The 20,598-nt window shown below is 36.3% G+C and overlaps 1 protein-coding gene across 13 annotated transcripts in view; it reads right to left on the bottom strand.

The window, feature by feature from the left end:
* TUT4 (terminal uridylyl transferase 4) overlaps positions 1–20,598 on the bottom strand; it is a 140,675-nt gene that overhangs the window by 19,246 nt on the left and 100,831 nt on the right. For 9 of the 13 annotated variants that reach the window (XR_013557604.2, XM_060624552.3, XM_078451904.2 and 6 more), the window contains 10 exons: positions 17,910–17,967; positions 17,709–17,812; positions 17,335–17,424; positions 14,574–14,687; positions 9,434–9,511; positions 9,122–9,299; positions 8,812–8,859; positions 8,640–8,722; positions 1,454–1,569; positions 309–532 (listed from right to left, as the gene is read on the bottom strand). Coding sequence is in view for 12 of the 13 variants with exons in the window: in XM_060624552.3 (XP_060480535.3) it covers positions 309–532; positions 1,454–1,569; positions 8,640–8,722; positions 8,812–8,859; positions 9,122–9,299; positions 9,434–9,511; positions 14,574–14,687; positions 17,335–17,424; positions 17,709–17,812; positions 17,910–17,967 (1,093 nt within the window). In the remaining variant the exon portion in view is untranslated. The remainder of the gene's footprint in view (positions 1–308; positions 533–1,453; positions 1,570–8,639; positions 8,723–8,811; positions 8,860–9,121; positions 9,300–9,433; positions 9,512–14,573; positions 14,688–17,334; positions 17,425–17,708; positions 17,813–17,909; positions 17,968–20,598) is intronic. The other 4 variants (XM_060624550.3, XM_060624554.3, XM_060624551.3 and 1 more) reach the window with 2 other exon arrangements.

Genomic DNA, 20,598 nt, shown 5'->3' with positions numbered 1-20,598 from the left:
GACAAATACTGCTTTTCTAAAGGAGACAATATATTTCAGAAAATACCTTCTGCAGGGCACCTGGGTGGCTCAGTCAGTTAAGCAACCAACTCTTGCTTTCAGCTCAGATCATGATCTCACGTTGTGAGAGCAAGCCCTAAGTCTGTCTCCACCCTGGGCATGGAGCCTGCTTAAGATATTCTCTCTTCCTCTCCCTGCTCGTGCACACATATACTATCTCTCTTTCAAAACAATAAATACATTAAAAATGTTATCAACACAAATGACCTTATTTCTACCAGAAACTATTTTTGGCTTGTTCTATTTACCAGCCACACTGCTATTCCTCTGACGGGCCAGCTTGACCTCTGGGCACTCCCTTCGTACATGTCCAGCATCTCCACATATGAAGCATCTGAGGTCTCTGGGGTCTCTAAACTCTCGAGTGTCATGGAGGTCTCGGGGATCAAGAAGATCTCGGGAGTCTTTCTCCTCTTCATTCCCATCCTTCTCTTCTTCACTGTCTTTCTTCTTTAGTCTAAACAGTAAACTGCTGATACCAATAATGTGGGGCTAGGGACTTGTAAACTGAGTGAATCACAGAACAAACTAAACTATACAAGAGTCTCACAATAAAGGGATTAACATGCTCATGGTTTCATGCATCTTTTTTAAGGCAAAAGAACTCATATTTAAAGCACATCTACTCATATGGCAGCAACTGGGTATTCTAGTAGTTTTATAATACATTATCAAATTAGAAAAAATTTTTAGTATTGAATTTTAATCTTATAACAATCAAACAGAGGCTGGTATTTATTAACTCCATTTTACAGAGTAAGAAGCAGACGCTTAGAGAAAGCATCTTCTCATTTAACAATCAGTAAATAGCACTGATGCAACCTAGGAGTTCATTCTGTCTGACAAGTTCTAAGATCTTTATATTAGGCAGGACTTGATTCCTACAGAAGGGATTTTCTTGGCCTATTAAATACAGGAAAGTATATTTCATAAATATATCCTCAGGGGGTAGAGAGAATAAATATTCCTCAAAGTATGTATTATATAGGTATACCTCACAGTAGATACCTCAAAGATTTAGTTAATTATATATTATAATTATTGGTTTGCATTACTGTAAGGTGAGAACCCCATGTCTCTTTTTTTTCTTGACTCCTAGCACAGTTTCCAATAAAGAAGGTATCAATAAATCCTTCTTCAATTTAAAAAAAAAAGAAAGAAACACAAAGCCACAATGAATTAATGAATAAATGAACAAACGAGTATTTTAAGATACCATTGTACCACAAATAAATCTCACTCTATTAACAAAATTCCACTCCAATATACATTTACCCAACGTCCAATTTAAGCCCTGAACTTTCTCACTTAAACATATATGAACACAGTTATAGCTACAATTGGCCTCACATTTATTCTCCCTGTAATGTCAATATATAATCATTTTGCCAACCTTCTCCTTTTAGGGCAGTCTTTCATGTAGTGGCCTATTTTTCCACACACACGACAGCATCGGTCATTGGGAGCCAGTTCTCCATCTGTTAATACTCTGGAATCAAAGAAGTACTCCTAGGGAGAAAATAAAAGTTTGCTAGAAAAAAACTATGAATTTTGGAATCCAAATGGAAATAAGACCAAGATGTAAAAGTGGTTTTAAAAAAAGGGAATAGCCACTTGGGTGGCTCAGTCAGTAAAGCATCTGACTCTTGATCTTGGGTCAGGTCATGATCTCATGGTCTTAAGATCAAGCCCTGTATCAGGCTCTATACGGACAGTGCTTGGGATTCTCTCTAGTTCTCTGCCTCTCCCCTACACACACACACACACACACACACACACACACACACACACACTCTCTCTCTCTCTCTCTCTCTCTCTCTCAAAATAAATAAACTTTAAAAAAGGAAATAAATATCAACAAATATTTCACGATAACTAAAATCATGATACGAAAATAAGATTAAAAATTATCATCAATATCACAGCTGCAAACAGTACTAATCACTTTATATCCACATTATTTCCTCATTCATTTGTGGCATCTTTCCATAATATTTCAATAAAGTAGATAGTATTTTCCAAATTTATTTTTGAGAGAGCACAAGTGGAGGAGGGGCAGAGAGAGGGACAGAGGATCTGAAGCGGGATCTGCACTGACAGGCTGACAGCAGTGAGCCTGACGTGGTGCTTGAACTCATGAACTGCGGGATGATGACCTGAACCAAAGTCAGGAGTTCAACTGACTAAGCCACCCAGGTGTCCCTAAAATAGATACTATTTTAATCCTCATTTTATAGATGAGGAAATGGAGGCTCAGAGAGTTCAAGTCATTTGCCCAAAGTAAAAAAAGCTGATAAGTAAGCAGGATTTAAAGCTAAGCGTGTCTGACTACAAATCTCATATTTTCTGCCTTACCAGGCTACTTCTAGAAAAAAACTATGCTCTTTACAAAAAGCTCTATGCAAATAAAGCAATCCTCTGGTTTATTTAAAATATGATTGGATTTTCTTATAACATCTCAAGAACATGTAACATTTATTATGCAAGCAGGGTATACCTAAAGAGAAGGTAGAGAACCAATACGAAGCAAATCATTTTCCCAAATCATTTTTCCTTCATCCTAGCACCTGGCTTATTCTTCTAAGCTTTAGCTCAGTTTTGTTTTGCAATATCACAAAGACTAGTATGTCCTAACAGTACCCACATCTCTGGAAGGCAAGGGAATATGTCCATACAGCAATCTTCAAACCTATCTAAAGTCAGATATAAAAGAGACACACTTACTAGGATGGCTATCATAAAAAGAAAATGGATATGGATGAAATGGAACCCACATATGTTGCTAGTGGGAATATAAAATAACACAGCTACTTTAAAAAAGTTTGGCAGCAGGGCGCCTGGGTAGTGCTCAGTCAGTTGAGCGTCCGACTTTGGCTCAGGTCATGACCTCATGGTTCACGAGTTTGAGCCCCGTGTCGGGCTCTGTGCTGACAGCTCACAGCCCGCAGCCTTCTTCAGATTCTGTGTCTCCCTCTCTCTCTGACCCTCCCCTGCTCATACTCTGTCTCTCTCTTTCAAAAATAAATAAAACATTAAAAAAAAAAGTTTTGCAGCACCTCAGGAAGTTAAAAATAAATTTATCAAAATGACCCAGCAATTCTGTTAGATATATAACCAAAAGAAAACATACATCCGCATGAAAATTTGTGCACAAATATTCACAGCATTACTCATAATATCCAAGAAGTAGAAACAACTCAAATGTCCAACACAGGTGATGAATAAATAAAATCTGATATATCCATATAATGGAATACCATTCAACCATAAAAAGGAATGAAGTACTGATACATGAACAAACCCTGAGAACGTTAGCCCAAATGAAAGAAGCCAGTCACAAAAGGCTCCACATATGATTCCATTCATACAAAATGTCCACACAGTCAAATCTACAGAGACAAAAAAAAATAGATTGATGGTTTTGAGGGGTAGGAGTAAAAACAGGAGTGGGGATAGGGGTTTCCTTGAGAGAAAAACAAAATGTTCTAAATTGGATTGTGGTGAAGGCTGCACAATCCTGTGAATAAACTATAAACCAGTGAATTAACTGTTCACTGTATATCAGTGAATTATAGAGTATATGAATTATATCAATAAAGCTGCATTTTAAAAAACAGATAAAAGAATTCTTCAGTTATTATTGATGAAACCAATGTCCCTAATTAAAATCTTCATCATCATATTTTCTTCCAAGACAAAATGAAAGCCTATGTCAGTTCACCCAGTTGCTTAATGCAGAAACCTAGGAATCATCCTGAACTTGGTCTCCTTCACCCATCACCTTTAATTAATCACCAGTTGTAACCACTTTATTCCTGAATCTCTAATCCACGTTGCTCCATTCCCCGATCCCAGTTAAGGTGGCTTACACCTGAGGGTCAGCAAACTTTTCCTGTACCAGCGAGTAAATATTTTAGGTGTTGTGACAAAATTGAAGGTATTATGTACCTTCTCTCTTAACAAGAGAGAAAGCAAATTTCCACTAAATTTTTATTGAAGAATTTCAAAATATACTACTACTAATAATGGAGTTTTTTTGTTTTTTTTGTAATAGAAGTTTACTAATTGAAGAAAGTAATTCTTTCTGGGGGAGACATTTTGCCTGAGGTTCAAAATTAGTGTTCCCTATCATTAAAATCAATAGTAAATGCTCATCTCTTAATGCTAATCTGTAACTATGTTTTATGTATTTCATCTTTGAAAATGTTTTTCACAGATGAAGAGACTAAAGATTCAAGGTAAAGGGACTAACAAATGGAACAAGAATGCAAATGAAGGACTAGTCTCTGATAAAGAAAATGTATCTGTGGGGCACCTGGATGGCTCAGTCAGTTGAATGTCCGACTTCAGCTCAGGTCATGATCTCATGGTTGGTTGAGTTCAAGCCCCATATAGGGCTTGCTGCTATCATAACAGAGCCCCTCTGTTCCCCTCTCTCTCTGCCCCTCCCCTGTTTGTGCTCTCTCTCTCTCAAAAATAAATGAACATTTAAAAAAAAATGTATCTGCAGATGCAGGCAGATTTATAGGTTTACAGAAACTTGAAGGAATATTGGTCTGATACTATCTTTGTCTCTGAGGGAAAACTTCTAAGCATAAGAAGGGCAGAGGTGAAAGGGTGGACAAAACACAACAGGTATTGAATTTTGAGTAAAATAAGACCTGAATTAGTTTTTATCAAATAGGAGATATAGGTAACTAAAGAAATGTAATAAGAGGAGCACCTGGGTGGCTCAGTTAAGTGTCTAACTCTTGGTTTCGGCTCAGTTCATGATCTCATGGTAATGGGATTGAGCCCCGCATCAGGCTCTGCACTACCATTGCAGAGCCTGCTTGGGATTATCCATCCCTCTCTCTCTGCCCCTCCCACTGTCTCAAAATAAATAAATATACTTTTAAAAAATGTAGGGGCACCTGGATGGTTCAGTTGGTTAAATGTCCAACTTTGGCTCAGGTCATGATCTTGCAGTCTGTGAGTTCAAGCTGCGCATCGGGCTCTGTGCTAACAGCTCAGAGCCTAGAGCCTGCCTTGGATTCTGTGATTCCCTCTCTCTCTGTCCCTTCCCTGCTCATGCTCTGTCACTCTCTCTCTCTCAAAAATAAATAAACATTAAAAAAAATTTTTTTTTAATGTAGTAAGAATGTCACATGGTACTGAAAGTCTAATTTAGGCCAGTAAACATTAATTTATAGTTGTACTATATAAATAAAACCACCTAGCTTTATGACTTTTTTCCATAGTGCTTAGCTGCCCAAGCACAGACAGATGGTGGATGAGTGAATTCATGTAAGGCTGAACACATAAGGGTGCAAAAGAAAGGAAGGCCTGGGTAGCTCAGTCAGTTGAGCGTTCAACTCTTGCTTTTGGCTCAGGTCATGATTCCAGGTTTGGGACTGAGCCCCATGTCAGGCTCTTCCCTGAGCATGGAGCCTGCTTGAGATTCTCTCTCTCCCTCTACCCCTCTTCCCTTGCCTGTGCTCTCTCTCTCTTAACAAAACAAAACAAAAAAATAAACAAAAACGAAAAAAAACGGTGCAAAAGAGGACAATGGTGCAAAGGAATTGAAAATGTAGGCCACATTGGGGCACCTAGGTGGCTCAGTCAACTGAGTGTCCAACTCTTGATTTTGGCTCAGGTCATGATCCCAGGGTTGTGGGATTGAGCCCTGTGTCAGGCTCTTCCCTGAGCATGGAGCCTGCTTGAGATTCTCTCTCTCCCCCCTGCTTGCACATGCTTTCTCTTGCTCTCTCAAATAAAAAAAACAAATTTTTTTAATTAAAGTATATGGCACAGCACTGTCAACAATAGCCCAAATGGAGATATGGACATATGGAGAAAGCCCAAATGTCCATCAACTGATGAATAAAGATGTGGGGTGTACACACACACATACATACATATAATGGAATATTACTCAGCTATCAAAATGAATGAAATCTTGCCACCTGTAATGTGGATGGAGCTAGAATGCATTATGCAAAGTGAAATAAGTCAGAGAAAGACAAATACCATATGATTTCACCCATACATGGAATTTAAGAAACAGAACAGATGAACATATAAAAATGGGGGGAGAGGAGAAAGGGAAACAAACCATAAGAGACTCTTAATAATAAAGAACAAACTGAGGATTGATGGAGGAAGGTGGGTGAGAAATGGGCTAGATGGGTGATGGATATTCAGGAGGGCACTTGTGATAAGCATATGTAAGTGATGAATCACTAAATTCTACTCCTGAAACCAACATTTGCACTATATGTTAACTAAAATTTAAGTTTAAAAAAAAAAAAAAAAAAAAAAAGGAAAAATAAAGAAAGTATATGCAAGAGAACAGACCAGGAAATCTAACTTGAATAGGAAGAAAAATGAAGACAGAAGATAGCTGACAGAATGGGAGAAAATGGGTCAGTATAGTAAAGGACCTGATGATGTAGAATAGTTGAAGTGGGAATACGTAAGTGAAAAAGATGAATAGAAAATATACTTGTCTTCATTTTCATTAGTGTAAGAATGAAACACATCTATTTTGTATACTTATAAGCCTTGTCAGTACATAGCAGAGAAATCAGTACAAGTAGGAATTCAATAAATATGCATTGAAAGAATAAATTTTACTATGGCAAGTATAAGCATGAAAGACTATTTAACAAGGGTATTTTTTAATAGCATCAGTTGTAACACTGATATAATGAAAACAATCTAAATGCCTGTTAAAGGAGAACAGACTAGAATACACAAGCCATAGAATACTATATATTAACTTTTAAAAAGGAAAAATTCGATCAAAAAACGGTTAGCCAACTCATAGGCCCAGACTTCTGATAGGCCCCAAACCGATATTTGGCTTTTATACCAAATGATATTCAAGACCAAAGACTGATACCTGTTAGAACTGCTTATAACATACTGAGTTATTATGAGTTACTAAAATCTTATATTCATAGACTAAAGTTAGCACATTTCCAGTTTACTAAGTATTCTAATTTAATATTCTACTAAAAAGTCTGACAACATGAAACTGCTAGGTTCTATGGAACACATGCATGTATATATATGTATATACACACACTAACAATTGGAATTCCCACAATATTCAGGTAAAATGTTTTATAAGTGCATCATCAGATTTGTTCTGATCTGTGCTCTTATTGCTATTTTAATGAGTATGTTAGTAAAATTATTGTTGGATTTTCCGTTTGTTTGACATTTTTGTTCTTATACAACTTTTGTGTCATTTCAAATTTTACTGTTATTTTATTTCTCTCCATTATAATTATTATCACCCCCCAAAAGGTAGGAAAAAAAAATGCTGCAAGGGAATAAAGCTCTAGACTTTTCTACTTTTCTTACCCTATATCCCAAAAAAAGAGAGTGGAAATTGTACTGAACAAGATTGAGGATATTAATTAGGCAACAGTAGAGACACAGTTTCTTCTCTCTTGAGATTGCTTCTCTTGGAAGTTTCTGTGAAACTTAGACCTCCTCCCATTAGAAAGCAAGCAAAAAAACAGAATGAGACCAAGAAGAATGGGAAACACTATGCCACCCAGTTCAGGTAAAAGGAATCCTCTCAGTTCCATGCCATCAAATTCAGCTTACCAGGGCTACACCAAAATTAGGGCAGAAGCCTCAGCAAATAATAAAGTATTTCTTTGGTGCTGTCCTCTCTGTTTGTATTTTCATTTAGATTTCAAGGGATAAGGGGCACCTAGGTAGCTCAGTGAGTTAAGCACCCAACTCCTGATTTCGGCTCAGGTCATGATCTCAAGGTTTGTGAGATCGAGCCCTGAGTTAGGCTCTGCACTGACAGTGGCAGAGCCTGCTTAGGACACTCTCTCTCTCTCCTTCTCTCTCTGTCCCTCCCCTGTTCTCTCTCTCTCAAAATAAATATATAAACATTAAAAAAAACAGACTTCTAGAGATGGAAGAGGGGCAGTAGGCAGCAATTCAAATTCAGGATTTAAAGGGGCACCTGGGTGGCTCAGTCGGTTAAGCATCCAACTTTGGTTCAGGTCATGAAATCATAGGTTCGTGAGTTCAAGCCCCATATCAGGCTCTGTGCTGACAGCTTGGAGCCTGGAGCCTGTTTCAGATTCTGTATCTCCCTCTCTCTCCACCCCTCCTCCATTCGAGCATTCTCTCTCCTTCTCTCGCTCGCTCAAAGATAAACATTAAAAAAGGTGTTTTTAAAACACATTAAAAAAAAAAATTCAAACTTTAAGGATACTGACTCTTGAATATCTACCCTCACTCATTCAACAAATGCTTATCTGATACATCCTATGTGCCAGGCACTACGATAGGTACTAGAGGTATGACAGTGAAGAGACCTGTCTTCATGGAGCTACAGTCTAATGAGGGAGACAAAATTTAACAGATTAAACAAATACACAACATTTAGCAAATAGGTATCTCATTATGGACTATGACAAGTGCAATAAAAAAACAATACAGGGAGCTTATAATCATCTCTTTCCCCTATTCCTAACACCAACTTGAAAACAGGATAAGGCTTCCTGTATTACAAAGAACAGTTCTTATAAGAAAAAATATTCAGAATTCAAATTATGTAAACTTACAGCTTCTCTGCCAATGAGTGGATAAAAGGGGGTACCAAAAAGTTTCCTTCCATTGATAAATGCCTTCATGATAAAATTGGTCACTATTGAAAAAAGAAGAAAATAATAAAGATGCAGACCTTAATGTATAAGACAGCTTTAAAAACAGGAGATTTCTATATTTCAAACTTACTTTTCCTAGAAACTCCAGCACCAAGGTTATGATTCAAGTCAAAAGGATCTAGAAAAGAAATATTTATTTTTTAATTAAAAATTATGTTCACTATAACATAAACTTAGGAGCCATAACTAGAGTCTAATACTATATAACTCAGACCATTCAAATCAGCAAATTATTCTTTTAAAAATTATAGATTAAAAGAGGAAGAATCTTCCAAATTCTAATGTGTTTTAGTTCTCCCCTCAATTTCCTTCCCAAATGAAACTCTAGCTTTTTGTTTTGTTTTATTTTGTTCCTCAGGTAATATCAGTTAAATGATTACCTTCAATTGCAATGCATTTGGATGTCCACTGCTTCTCAAAAGTTGTCAACAGCTTTTTCTGCCGAATGCTAATTACATATTCCTTGAAATCAAACTCTTCAGTATAGAAACGAAGCAGTCCCAACCAAAGCTCTCCTAACGTTTCTGTATTCTTTCCAAGTGAAGGTAAACGCTTTTTCTATAAGTGAGAACAAAGAGAGAGAGATGTCAATACCTACCCAAAATATGGACCCCAAGTAAAATTATTAAATTATTCAAATCCTAACATGTATCAGTGAGCATTCTGTAACATAAAGGTTATGAAAAAATTACCAGCTCTTCTGTTTTATCAAAGAAAAATGCATTCCATCCATCAACCATTCGCTGTGGAATCTGTTTTCCATCAAAGATCTGCAAAAACAATTTTATTTTCAGATTTCAAGTCATCCAACCCAAAAGCCTAAGTATTCTCAAATCATTTCAGAATGTAGCTATAAAAGACACATTGAAATACTTCTTCCAAAAGGAACATGTCAGGATAGTATAATTTGATGCCAAGTTATTAATGAATAAAATGTATCTGGAAGGTCAAAGCGTGAGACTCTCCAAATTGACACATTTGATGTTATCTATTTGGCCTGTCCAAACACATCCAGCCGAAAAATAAGGAAGTAAAACTAAAGAAAAAAACAATGAAAACCGAATTTTCATCAAAGGATCATAGATGCAGAAACACATATTGATATGTACACCCAAAAGAAATCAATGGAACTGATTGTTTTGGGGAAGGGGTCTAGTACTTTTAATCAGTTATCTGTGTCAGATGTAGCTGAAAAGTCCCTGGACATTGATTTCTTTAGAGAGAAAATTAGGTAGATTTCCCTGACATCTTCATAAAAATTGTAAAATCTTCATGATAAAAAAAATTTTTTTATGTTTATTTATTTCTGAGACAGAAAGAAACGGAGCATGAGTGGGGGAGGGACAGAGACAGAGGGAGACACAGAATCCGAAGCAGGCTCCAGGCTCTGAGCTGTCAGCACAGAGCCCAATGTGGGGTTTGAACCCACAAACCACAAGATCATGACCTGAGCCTAAGTCGGACGCCCAACTGACTGAGCCACCCAGGTGCCCCTGATATTTTTTTTAAACATGTTTTTTTTTAAGGCTTTATTTTATTTTTGAGACAGACAGAGACAGCACAAGTAGGGGAGGGGCAGAGACAGAGAGGGAGACAGAGAATCCCAAACAGGCTCCACACTGCCAACACAGAGCCTGATGCAGCGCTTGAACTCACAAACTGTGAGATCATGACCTGAGCTGAAACAAAGGGTCCAACACTTAACTGACTGAGCCACCCATGTGCCCACAAAAGCTTCATGATTAATTATGCATAATAATTCACTGTCCCGACCAAGGAGAGGAAGGGGGCGGTGAGTAATGCTACTTTACTAGAAGAAAAGTATCCCATGAGATTTTTTTTTTAAAAAAGATGCAATAAAGTAGAAAGTTGCAACAGGTTCACAGTCAGCAGACTTCATTTCTAGTCTTAGTCCTGCCAAGTAGTGATTCCGGATAAGACAATTATCCTCTTAAACCCTTAGGTATTCTCAATGAAAATGAGATATTAGATTAATTAGGTCAGTTGTTTCCTTTTTTCTTTTCCTCTTAAGCTGTAGAAACTTCTCCTAAAATGCAACCTTCCTGGAAGCTTAATAGGTAAAACAGATAAAAAGCAGAGGTACTCTGATAGAAGCCTGAGTACAGGAAACATACCCCATTTTTCCTTATCTCACTTCTCACATGTACACTAATGAGTCCCCAGAGCTTACCAGAAAATACTTCAAAACCATCAGATAAGGTGGTCCTCCCTCATCACCCCTTCCATTTTAGATGGTACAGTGATTTACAAAATTAACATGTCTGGCCCATCTAATCTCACTCTCAGCTTTATGTTCCTTGTAGGCAAAAACTGTAACTTTCCACTGGAGCCAAAATTCCTACCTCATCACAGCCTGCCATATAGAGAATACTTAATACATGTTTGTTGAATGAATATATTTACTCTGAAAGCATGTTCATAAAGTGATCAAGTTTCCAGAAACTTAAGCTAATAAGTTGCTTTTTATTTATATGTAACTTAAATACAGTTACCACTTATCCACCATAAATTCTGACACTTCATAAAACAAACAACGGAGAGCCTGGCAATTACAGATATTGATATCTAAAACAAAAGATATGGGATCTTGCCCTGAAAAAAGAAATGAAGGCTTCAAAGGAGCCAAAGTGTAATATTTTACCCTTATAGATTATTTTACCCTTATGGATACTATTATAGATATTACATGGAAAATAATACAAGCTACCACTTTAGACCTTGATTCTTTTTGATATAATTCTTATTTCTGAGTAACCACCGTGATCCAAACTCAACTATGGTGGCTGATTAACACAGGAAGTGGACCCTGGGGAGTGGGCCTTGGAAGGTGTTTAATCACTGATTTGCCAATTTTTTTTTATGAGCTCTCATATTTCATTTTCTAACTTTCCACTCTTTCAGCCCTTAGAAAAAGCATTAATTCTATCCTCCCTTTCTCTTACACACGCACACACTTACTCTTTCCATTTCTCTCTTCTCTTTCTCTCTCTCAACACCATCATTTTCTTCAGTACTCCCTCTAAAACTCCATGACACATCTCAATCATATTTGTACAAGGAGTGACCCTGTATGTTTTCCATATTTACTTTTATATTTAATTGTAGTATTTTAGTATCTACTGCTATATTTAATTTTTGTTTGAGAGACAGAGAGAGAGAGAGAGAGAGAGAGAGAGAACGAGAGAACGAGCAGGGAAGGGGTAGAGAAAGAGGGAGACACAGATTCCAAAGCAGGTTCCAGGCTCTGAGCTGCCAGCACAGAGCCCGACGTGGGGATTCAAACTCACCGGCCATGAGATCATGACCTGAGCCAAAGTCGGATGCTTAACCAACTGAGCCACCCAGGTGCCCCTCTACTGCTATATTTAAATTGCAATTTTTTTACACATAACATAATGATATGTTATGTGTACACATAACAAATACACATAACAAATGATTATGATATAAATTTTATAAGTGTACAGTTCAGTGGCATTAAGCACACTCACATTGTTGTACACCATCACCATCATCCATCCACAGAATTCTTTTCATGAAACACTGAAAAGAAATGAAACACTGAAACTATTAAACAATAATTCCCTCTTTCTCTCCTAGCCCCTGAAAACCACCATTCCACTTTCCATCTCTTTGGATTTGACTACCTCACATAAGTGGAATCACACAATATTTCTCCGACTGTTTTATCTTACTTAACATACTGCCCTCAAGATTCATCCATTCAATGGCAATTTTTAAGCTGATATAAGCTAAGAAAACATAGTGGTTCATAGTATCAAGTGTGAAAACACTCCCTAATTCTTTTTTAGCATTTTTATATGAAAATGTACTTTACTTACGATGATTTTCTAGAATACAGCAAAACCATTCTCTTAGGAAAGCTCCTTTTGACCTACATAACTTTGTACTGTTAACCATGAAAAATACACTTAGCAGAACATTACTTATACCCAGTCACTTCAAGTCTAGGTTCAATTACAAATGGAGTCAAAGATCATCATCTTCATTAAACATATCCTTACCCTTAAAAGTTGATCGATGCCAATGACCAATACTTAAATGATGCCAAGAATGGACAATGGGGTCCCATATGACAAGCAAAAATGCCAGAAGCAAAATCCACATATCATCAGTTCATATGTATCACAAAGCCCCCCACAATCAGAGCTCATTATGATGGAAAACATTCCATGGACTGCCTCTCATTTCATCAAGCACTGTTATGCAGATAATGGGAGAGTTCTTGAAGTTGGCTACTATAGTCCTGCCTACATTTTCCCAGTAATAATATTTAAAAATCATTAAAAAAATGATGATGATGATAATAAAACATTTAGCATGTTAAAACATTTAGCACCCACTATATGCAAAAGCATCCGATTTCTCTGTACCTTATATCAATACTGAAATAATACTACTACATTATTACTGTTGATGAAACTCAGACTAGTGGCCGTTAGGCAACTTTTTGAAAGCCACAATGTCAGAATTAGGATTCAGATCAGGTATCTCTGGCTCCAAAATCATGCGCCTGCTCTTTCCATTATATAGTGCTACCTTAGTGGTATCTCATTCATGGGTAATGTAATTACAGAACATAGACAAACTACCATGAAAACATATTTTGTGTTCCATTTTAGTCATGGTATTCTGTCGAAGTCATAGCAAATCATAGTAAATGGCTGCTATGGTATTCCTGGGCAATAATGCATTTAAGATCCCCAAATTTAAAGCCGTTAACAATGGACTAATACAGAGAATGATCTTGGCCTTGTCAGGCCTCATTAATTCATGATAAATTTTAAGCATCCTACTGTGAACAACCTTGTCAAAAACCACATCATTCAACATAGATTAAGCAACTTAAAATTTTCTGCCAAGAAAGGATATTTGAAATTTTTGATTCCTTTCCATTGTTATCTTAAAAAGGGGCAAGGAAATGCTGCTATAAGCACATGACATTCATCAGAACTTTTTAAAATTTACTAGGGCTATCTGACATTCACCATTTGGCTTGCTTATTGTGTGATTTTCTTTTCTGCCATGACTATCGGTTTATGTGAAGTCAGAATATGTGAACTGCCAAGCAATTCTGATTCTTCTCTTTATGTGAAAATAAACACTTTCCTAAAAAATTAGAACTGGATTCTCCCTAATGCTTGCAAATACACATTGTGCCAAGAGTGAGGAGGAAAAGACAGATGATTAAGAAATCCCTTAAATCTATAACAGAGTATAAATTGGCTACAAAAAGAGAATCCTTAAGTCACCAAATCTGAATGAAAAGGAGTACAATCTGTTTCTTCTGATGTACACTCTTACACTTACTGCAATTAACGTACCCTTACAGAGATGAGGAAGAATTTCCTTGGGTTTTCTCTCAACAAAAATTCACAAAGTTGACCAAAGTATACACAAGAATATACCAAACCTCATTGCCAGGCAGGGGAAGGGAGAATACTATGGAGAGAAGAAACTTTATATTTGCATCTGAGATGATATAATGTATGAGTTCATCGATGACTACAAGACTTCCATAATCATCTGCAATACTCTAATACTGTGAAATACAAAACTGTTGCAAAAGATATTTAATAGTTCTGTTCATCTATTATTCTTTTGGTAGTCTATATTCTCCCATAATGAATTTTGCAAAAAAGTTCATTATATGATTATAACATTAAAGGAAGAAGAAAACTCAGAATTGTCCATGCTGGAAAAATTCCTTCATGATCTCATAAACTACACAAGATCTACTATGTGTAGATCAATTTTCACAAGAAACTCCTTTACACTTTAAAAACCTACCTCTTGTAGAACTGGGATAACAGGTGGTTTTCTCTGCTGCAGAAAGTACAGCACCATAAGGATATAAGCATATGAAGATAAACTTCCCCTGGAAGCATCTCCAATGTCACATCGCTAAAGAAACAGAAATATTATTGAAAATAAAACTTCAGAATCTTATCCATGCAGGAGTACTGACTACATGAAGACGCTATTTTTTTAACCCGTGAAAATGTCAAATATCCAAAAGTTGACAACAAACTATTATGAGGATGGGCAAACAGGCACTCTCGTACATTACAGATGGCAGTATAAATTAGCATAAAATCTATGAAGAATAATTTGGCTATATCAAAATTATAAAAGTATATCCTACTTAACCTAGCAATTCTGTTCTAAGAATTTATCCTGCAAAAACACCAAAAAACATGTGAAATAACTTAAAAATTTTTTTTTATTATAGCACTATTTTAACAGCAAAAAAATAGAAACAAGACTCATCAGTGGGGCACAGGTTTTAAAAAACTGATGACTACACTATGGAACAGGGTGTCACCATTAAAAAAGAACAAAGAAGAAAAAAAGGAACAAAAAAGCTCTAGTATACTAATAGAAAATAATTTCTATCTATTATTCAGTGAGAAAAGCAAAATACAAAACAATGTTTTCAGTATATTTATACCTGTAATAAAAAGGAGATAAGAAATTTATGTATTTGCTTATACTGACATATTTCTGGGAAGGCACAGAGGAACTTTTGCTAGGAGACAGGTGTGGACAAGAGATTTTCCAGCAGAAATCCCTTTAGACCTTTTAAATTCAAAACCACATGAATAAGTTGACTATTCAAAACAAAATTTTTAATTGAAAAATATCATGAAAGAATCCTCAGAGACTTCCACTAAGACTTTAGCTGACATATAAAGGGAGAGGAATGATTTCTGATATGAAACACTTTTAAGTTTCATTGCCACAACTCCACAAGAGTACAGACCCATCACGCTAAAATTACTTTTTTTTAATTTTAACTTGTTTTATTTTTTATTTTTTAAAATTCACATCCAAGTTATTTAGCATATAGTGCAACAATGATTTCAGGAGTAGATTCCTTAGTGCCCCTTACCCATTTAGCCCATCCCCCCCTCCCACAACCTCTCCCATAACCCTCAGTTTGTTCTCCATATTTATGAGTCTCTTCTGTTTTGTCCCTCCCTGTTTTTATATTTTTGTTTCCCTTCCCTTATGTTCATCTATTTTGTCTCTTAAAGTCCTCATATGATTGAAGTCATATGACTTTTGTCTTTCTCTGACTAATTTCACTTAGCATAATACCCTCCAGTTCCATCCATGTAGTTGCAAATGGTCATGCTAAAATTATTCTGTGAGGTGAATCCAGAAGTAGCCATATCAAATACGATTTGAGAATGTGTCTGAATGCCATTCTTTTCTTTTTTTAAAATTGTTTTAAATGTTTATTTATTTTTGAGAGAGAAAGAGTGCCAGCAGAGGAGGGGCAGAGAGAGAGGGAGGCACAGAATCTGAAGCAGACTCCAGGCTCTGAACTATCTGCACAGAGCCCGATGTGGGCTCACACACAAACTGTGAGATCATGACCTGAGCCGAAGTCAGATGCTTAACTAAGCCACCCAGGCATTCCATCATTCTTTTCTAAGATGACCTCTGTCCACAGACATGCTAAAGGAATATCTAAACAAATATGTCTTCCTGCTGGAAGAGTGGATTTTACTAAATGAAAATGTGACCAACTCACTCCACTACTAGAAGTCTTCCACCAACACATTCACAAAATTAACTGTTTACTGAATAGCTACCACAAAGCAGGTACGCTAAACTGGGGATACAGGTCTCCATCTTCATAGAGTTTACACTCTTAGTGAAAAACAAGAAAACAGAATTCAGTTTATAAGTGTTATAACAGAAGAAACACAGCATTTTATTGTTTTGTTTTCTTAGAAAACTTTATGACTAGACCCAAATCTCAGATTTCCTAACTCAGAGATTCTTACCTAACTCAGTATGATATGCCAACTCCCAGACCTGGGGCTGAAAATCTTTACTCCACTGAGAAATTTACGAAAGTGTTGCACATAGGAATAAAGCACACACAGGAAAAAACTAAGAAGACTCACCCTACTCTAACAGGTATAAATTTAAACCATTTAATAGAGTGCTTCCCTTTAAAAGCTCAGATAAGTAATGAGGCACCTGAGTGGCTCTGTTGGTTGGGCATCCAACTCTTGATTTCAGCTTAGGTCATGATCTCAGTCATGAATTCGAGCCCTGCATCTGGCTCTGTGCTGACAGTGTGAAGCCTGCTTGGGATTCTCTCTTCTTCTCTGTCCCTACCTTGCTACACACAAGTGTCAGCACGTGCACATGCCCTCTCTCTCTCAAAACAAATAAACAGGGGCATCTGGGTGCTCAGTTGGTTAAGCATCCACCTCTTCATTTTGGCTCAGGTCATGAATTCATGGTTCGTGGAACTGAGCCCCACATTGGGCTCTGCATTACACGGACACCATGGAGCCTGCTTGGGATTCTCTCTCTCCCTCTCTCTGCCCCTCCCCCACTCACTCACACTCTCTTAAACAAAATAAAAAAATAAGCTTTAAAAACAAGTACACATTAAAAATAATAATAAAATAAAAGCTCAGCCAAGTAAAACTGAGAAGATGTTTGCCACAAGTCTGACATCCATATATATCATCTTAACTATCATGAGTATTATAACAAAGGAGATCATTAACTATTTAATAAATACCTTTGCAAACACTTTCATAGTATATCCCAAGTATTGTACTCTAGGATCAATAGCTGCATAAGTAGCTAGCATTCTTGTGTTATGTTGAGCCTGAAAAATAATTACATATTGGAAAGCATTTCAAATTTATTAAAATTAAACTCAGAAATCAGATAAAAAGATATAATACAATCCAAATAAAATATATAATTGTAAAACTTAAAACACCTATAAATGAATCAAAAACTAATCTTCAATGTGAAGGAAATATCAAGATGATTCATAAAAATATTTTTGTCTTAAAATACATTTGAAACATCTAAACATAAATGGTCAGTGATCTGTAAACTTTTAAAATAACAAATACCTGGGTCTATACAGAAAGAGAAACTCACCAATGTATTATACAAACTGATATCGCCTTCTAAACCACTTCGTCTATGTTCAAATTTTACTATAGGCACTTTGGCAGTAGTTATAGGCAAAATGTTTCTTAAACCTGATTTAAGACAAACACAAAAATTTCATTATGTTAAATAATTTTCATAAAGATAAAAAATATTTTGTTGTTTTAAAGCTATAATTTAAATTCATACCTGGATGTCTCTTAAGAATTTTTGCCAAATTTTCAATTATTTCCTTACAGTTTAATTTCTAAAAAACAAAAGAAACAAATAATAAAGTTTGTCTAACTCAATTTGGCCTTGTGCAAATTCTACTGTAATGAAGCATTTAATACTAGCATTTCAAATCTCCAGCTAGCTATAAGCTCTACTTATATATGTGTAAGGGTACACAAATATACCCTTGCTACTCAAAGTATGTGGTCTATAGACCTGCAGTATCAGCATCGTCTGGAAACTTGACAGAAAGACAGAATCTCAGGCCCCACCCCAATCTAGTGAATCATAATCTGCATTTTAACAAGATTCCCAGGTAATTCACATCCACATTAAAGTGTGAGAAGCACAAAGACAAGAGAATACTGTTTTCAAATATGTGAATATGTAACTAAGGATGGATATGGTGAAGGTAAAACAGTACAGTGATTAAGAACATAGGCTCTGAATTTAGACAAACAATCTTCAACTAAGTATTAACTAGCTGTGTGACTGTGAATCCTTAACCCTCGGAGCCTAATACTATAAAATCAAGATAATGAGAAATGTCTACCCTACCAAGTAGTTGGAAGAATTACACGAGACATGTACAAAAGCATTCAGCAGCATGCTTGGCACAAAATAAGCACTTTAAGTCTGTGAGCTATTATTATTATTATTATTATTATTATTATTACTATGTTGATGAGGAAAAGAAAAGTAATCCAATTATTACACAATCTACTTTTTCAAGAAAATTCTTACCCCCACAAATTGAAATATATTGATTTTTTTAAAACCAGGGACAGCAGAGTTGAAATGTGACAATAACCGTGATACAAGGAATAGGGAGATAATGGTATTATAAATCAAATGGATTAAGTTGAATGGTATATACATCAGTGCCCACACTTTCTACTGAAATCACTTTTGTTTATCCCTAACGTGCTCTTTTTAGCTATAAGAGACCAGAAACTATTACAACTTAACCTGAGGATTTCAAGGGAACCTTTAGTTACTAATTAACACATAATAAAATAAGAGATAATTTTTCTCTTTATTATGTAAGGATATAATTTATGCTAAATTATAAGTTTCAACTATGGCTCATCTAGAAGCAAATTTAATCTTTTTTATTGTTTCAACTTTCCAATGTTAATGGCACAGATTATATATATAACAGACAAACCCTTAGTGACTAGAATCTGATTATTAAATTTTACATAGAAGGTATCTAAACCCTAACCTCTTCCCTGGGTAAAATCATTTCCTACTCCCTCAATTCTTGCTCTTCAAAATGGAGAGGGGAAGCCTACTTCCAAGTAGATGGCACCGAGCAGAAGTTAGTTAAGGAGAACTAAAACATTTACAACTTTTCCATTTTTTAAAGAATAAGATATTAAGGAGCACCTGGGTGGCTCAACTGGTTAAGCATCAACTTCTTATTTCAGCTCAGGTCATGATCTCACAGTCATGAGACGGAGCCCTGCATCAGCCTCTGCACTGGGCATGGAGCCTGCTTAAGAATCTCTCTCTCCCTTTCCTTCCTGCCCCTCCCCTACTCACATGCACACAAATGCACGTTCTCTCTCTCTCTCCCTAAAAAGAATTAACTAATTAAAAGGAAAAAAAAGAATAAGATGTTAATACTAGAAGCAGTTTCTAAGGGCCAGAAATAAGGATCAACCAGACATGTTTACTCTGCCATCTTTACTCTATGGTTCTGCCATCTTTACTCTGATTCTAACAATTTAAAAGCCACCTTTTGAAAAAATTTTCAGAAACCCACAGTACATGATTCTGAATTCTTTTATAATAACACTCTATACTGACACCACTACAGATGCCAGAAGCTTGGCCACACCCCAATCTTGCAAGCAGTCCCTGATCTTGAAACATAAATTCCAACAGCTATGTTCCTAAAGGAATGAGCAACTATAGGGATCCCCTCCTTTTTAGTGGCTGCTAGGAAGGCCTGGGATACTTCCCTGTCCAATCAGTCCCTTTCTTTAGTGGAGCTTGGACAATCTTGTTCCCACTACTGAAGGCTGATACACGAAGAAAGAAAGCACAAGTACCCACTCTCACTGCTGAGACTGCTCTGGGGGAAGGTCTGCTCCTGGCATCTCACAGTGAAATTCCAAAAGTAGTGATTAGGTTCTACAGTACTATTAGTACTAAATTTCAGCTACATTATGGGTTAAATAAATTACAGAGAAGCAGTGAGATACAATGGAAAGAGCATGAACTGTGGAGTCAGACAGACCTGGGTACGAATCCCGGCTCGAACATTTACTAGCTGTGTGAACTTGGGCAAGTCAGTATATCTCTCAAAGCCTCAGTTTCCTCATCTGTAAAATGGGGGAAATTATCTACCTCGAAGGTGGTTTTAAGAATGAAATGAGGCCTCAATAACTGTTAGTTCCCCTTCCCACCCAAAATGCGTTTCTTTACTAAAAGCTATCCTAGAATGCAACATTTATAATAATGCTTTATGGAAAAAAATGTCTTCTAATTGCTCAAAAATTCTAATTAACTTGTACAATACAACCTACTTATAAATTAGATGCCCACCTTTATTTTCTATCTTTAGTGATACAAAGATATCACTTAACGGAAGAGATATGAAAAGACAGAAAGTGAGATCAATGTTCACTCGTAGTGTAGCACCAGCTTCCCATTGGTT

The sequence above is a fragment of the Panthera onca genome, chromosome C1 (assembly GCF_046562875.1).
Source record: "Panthera onca isolate mPanOnc1 chromosome C1, mPanOnc1 haplotype 2, whole genome shotgun sequence".
In the NCBI taxonomy this organism is placed as follows: domain Eukaryota; kingdom Metazoa; phylum Chordata; class Mammalia; order Carnivora; family Felidae; genus Panthera; species Panthera onca.
The sequence above is the reverse complement of the archived record's forward strand: the minus strand, read 5'-3'. Positions and strand labels throughout refer to the sequence as shown.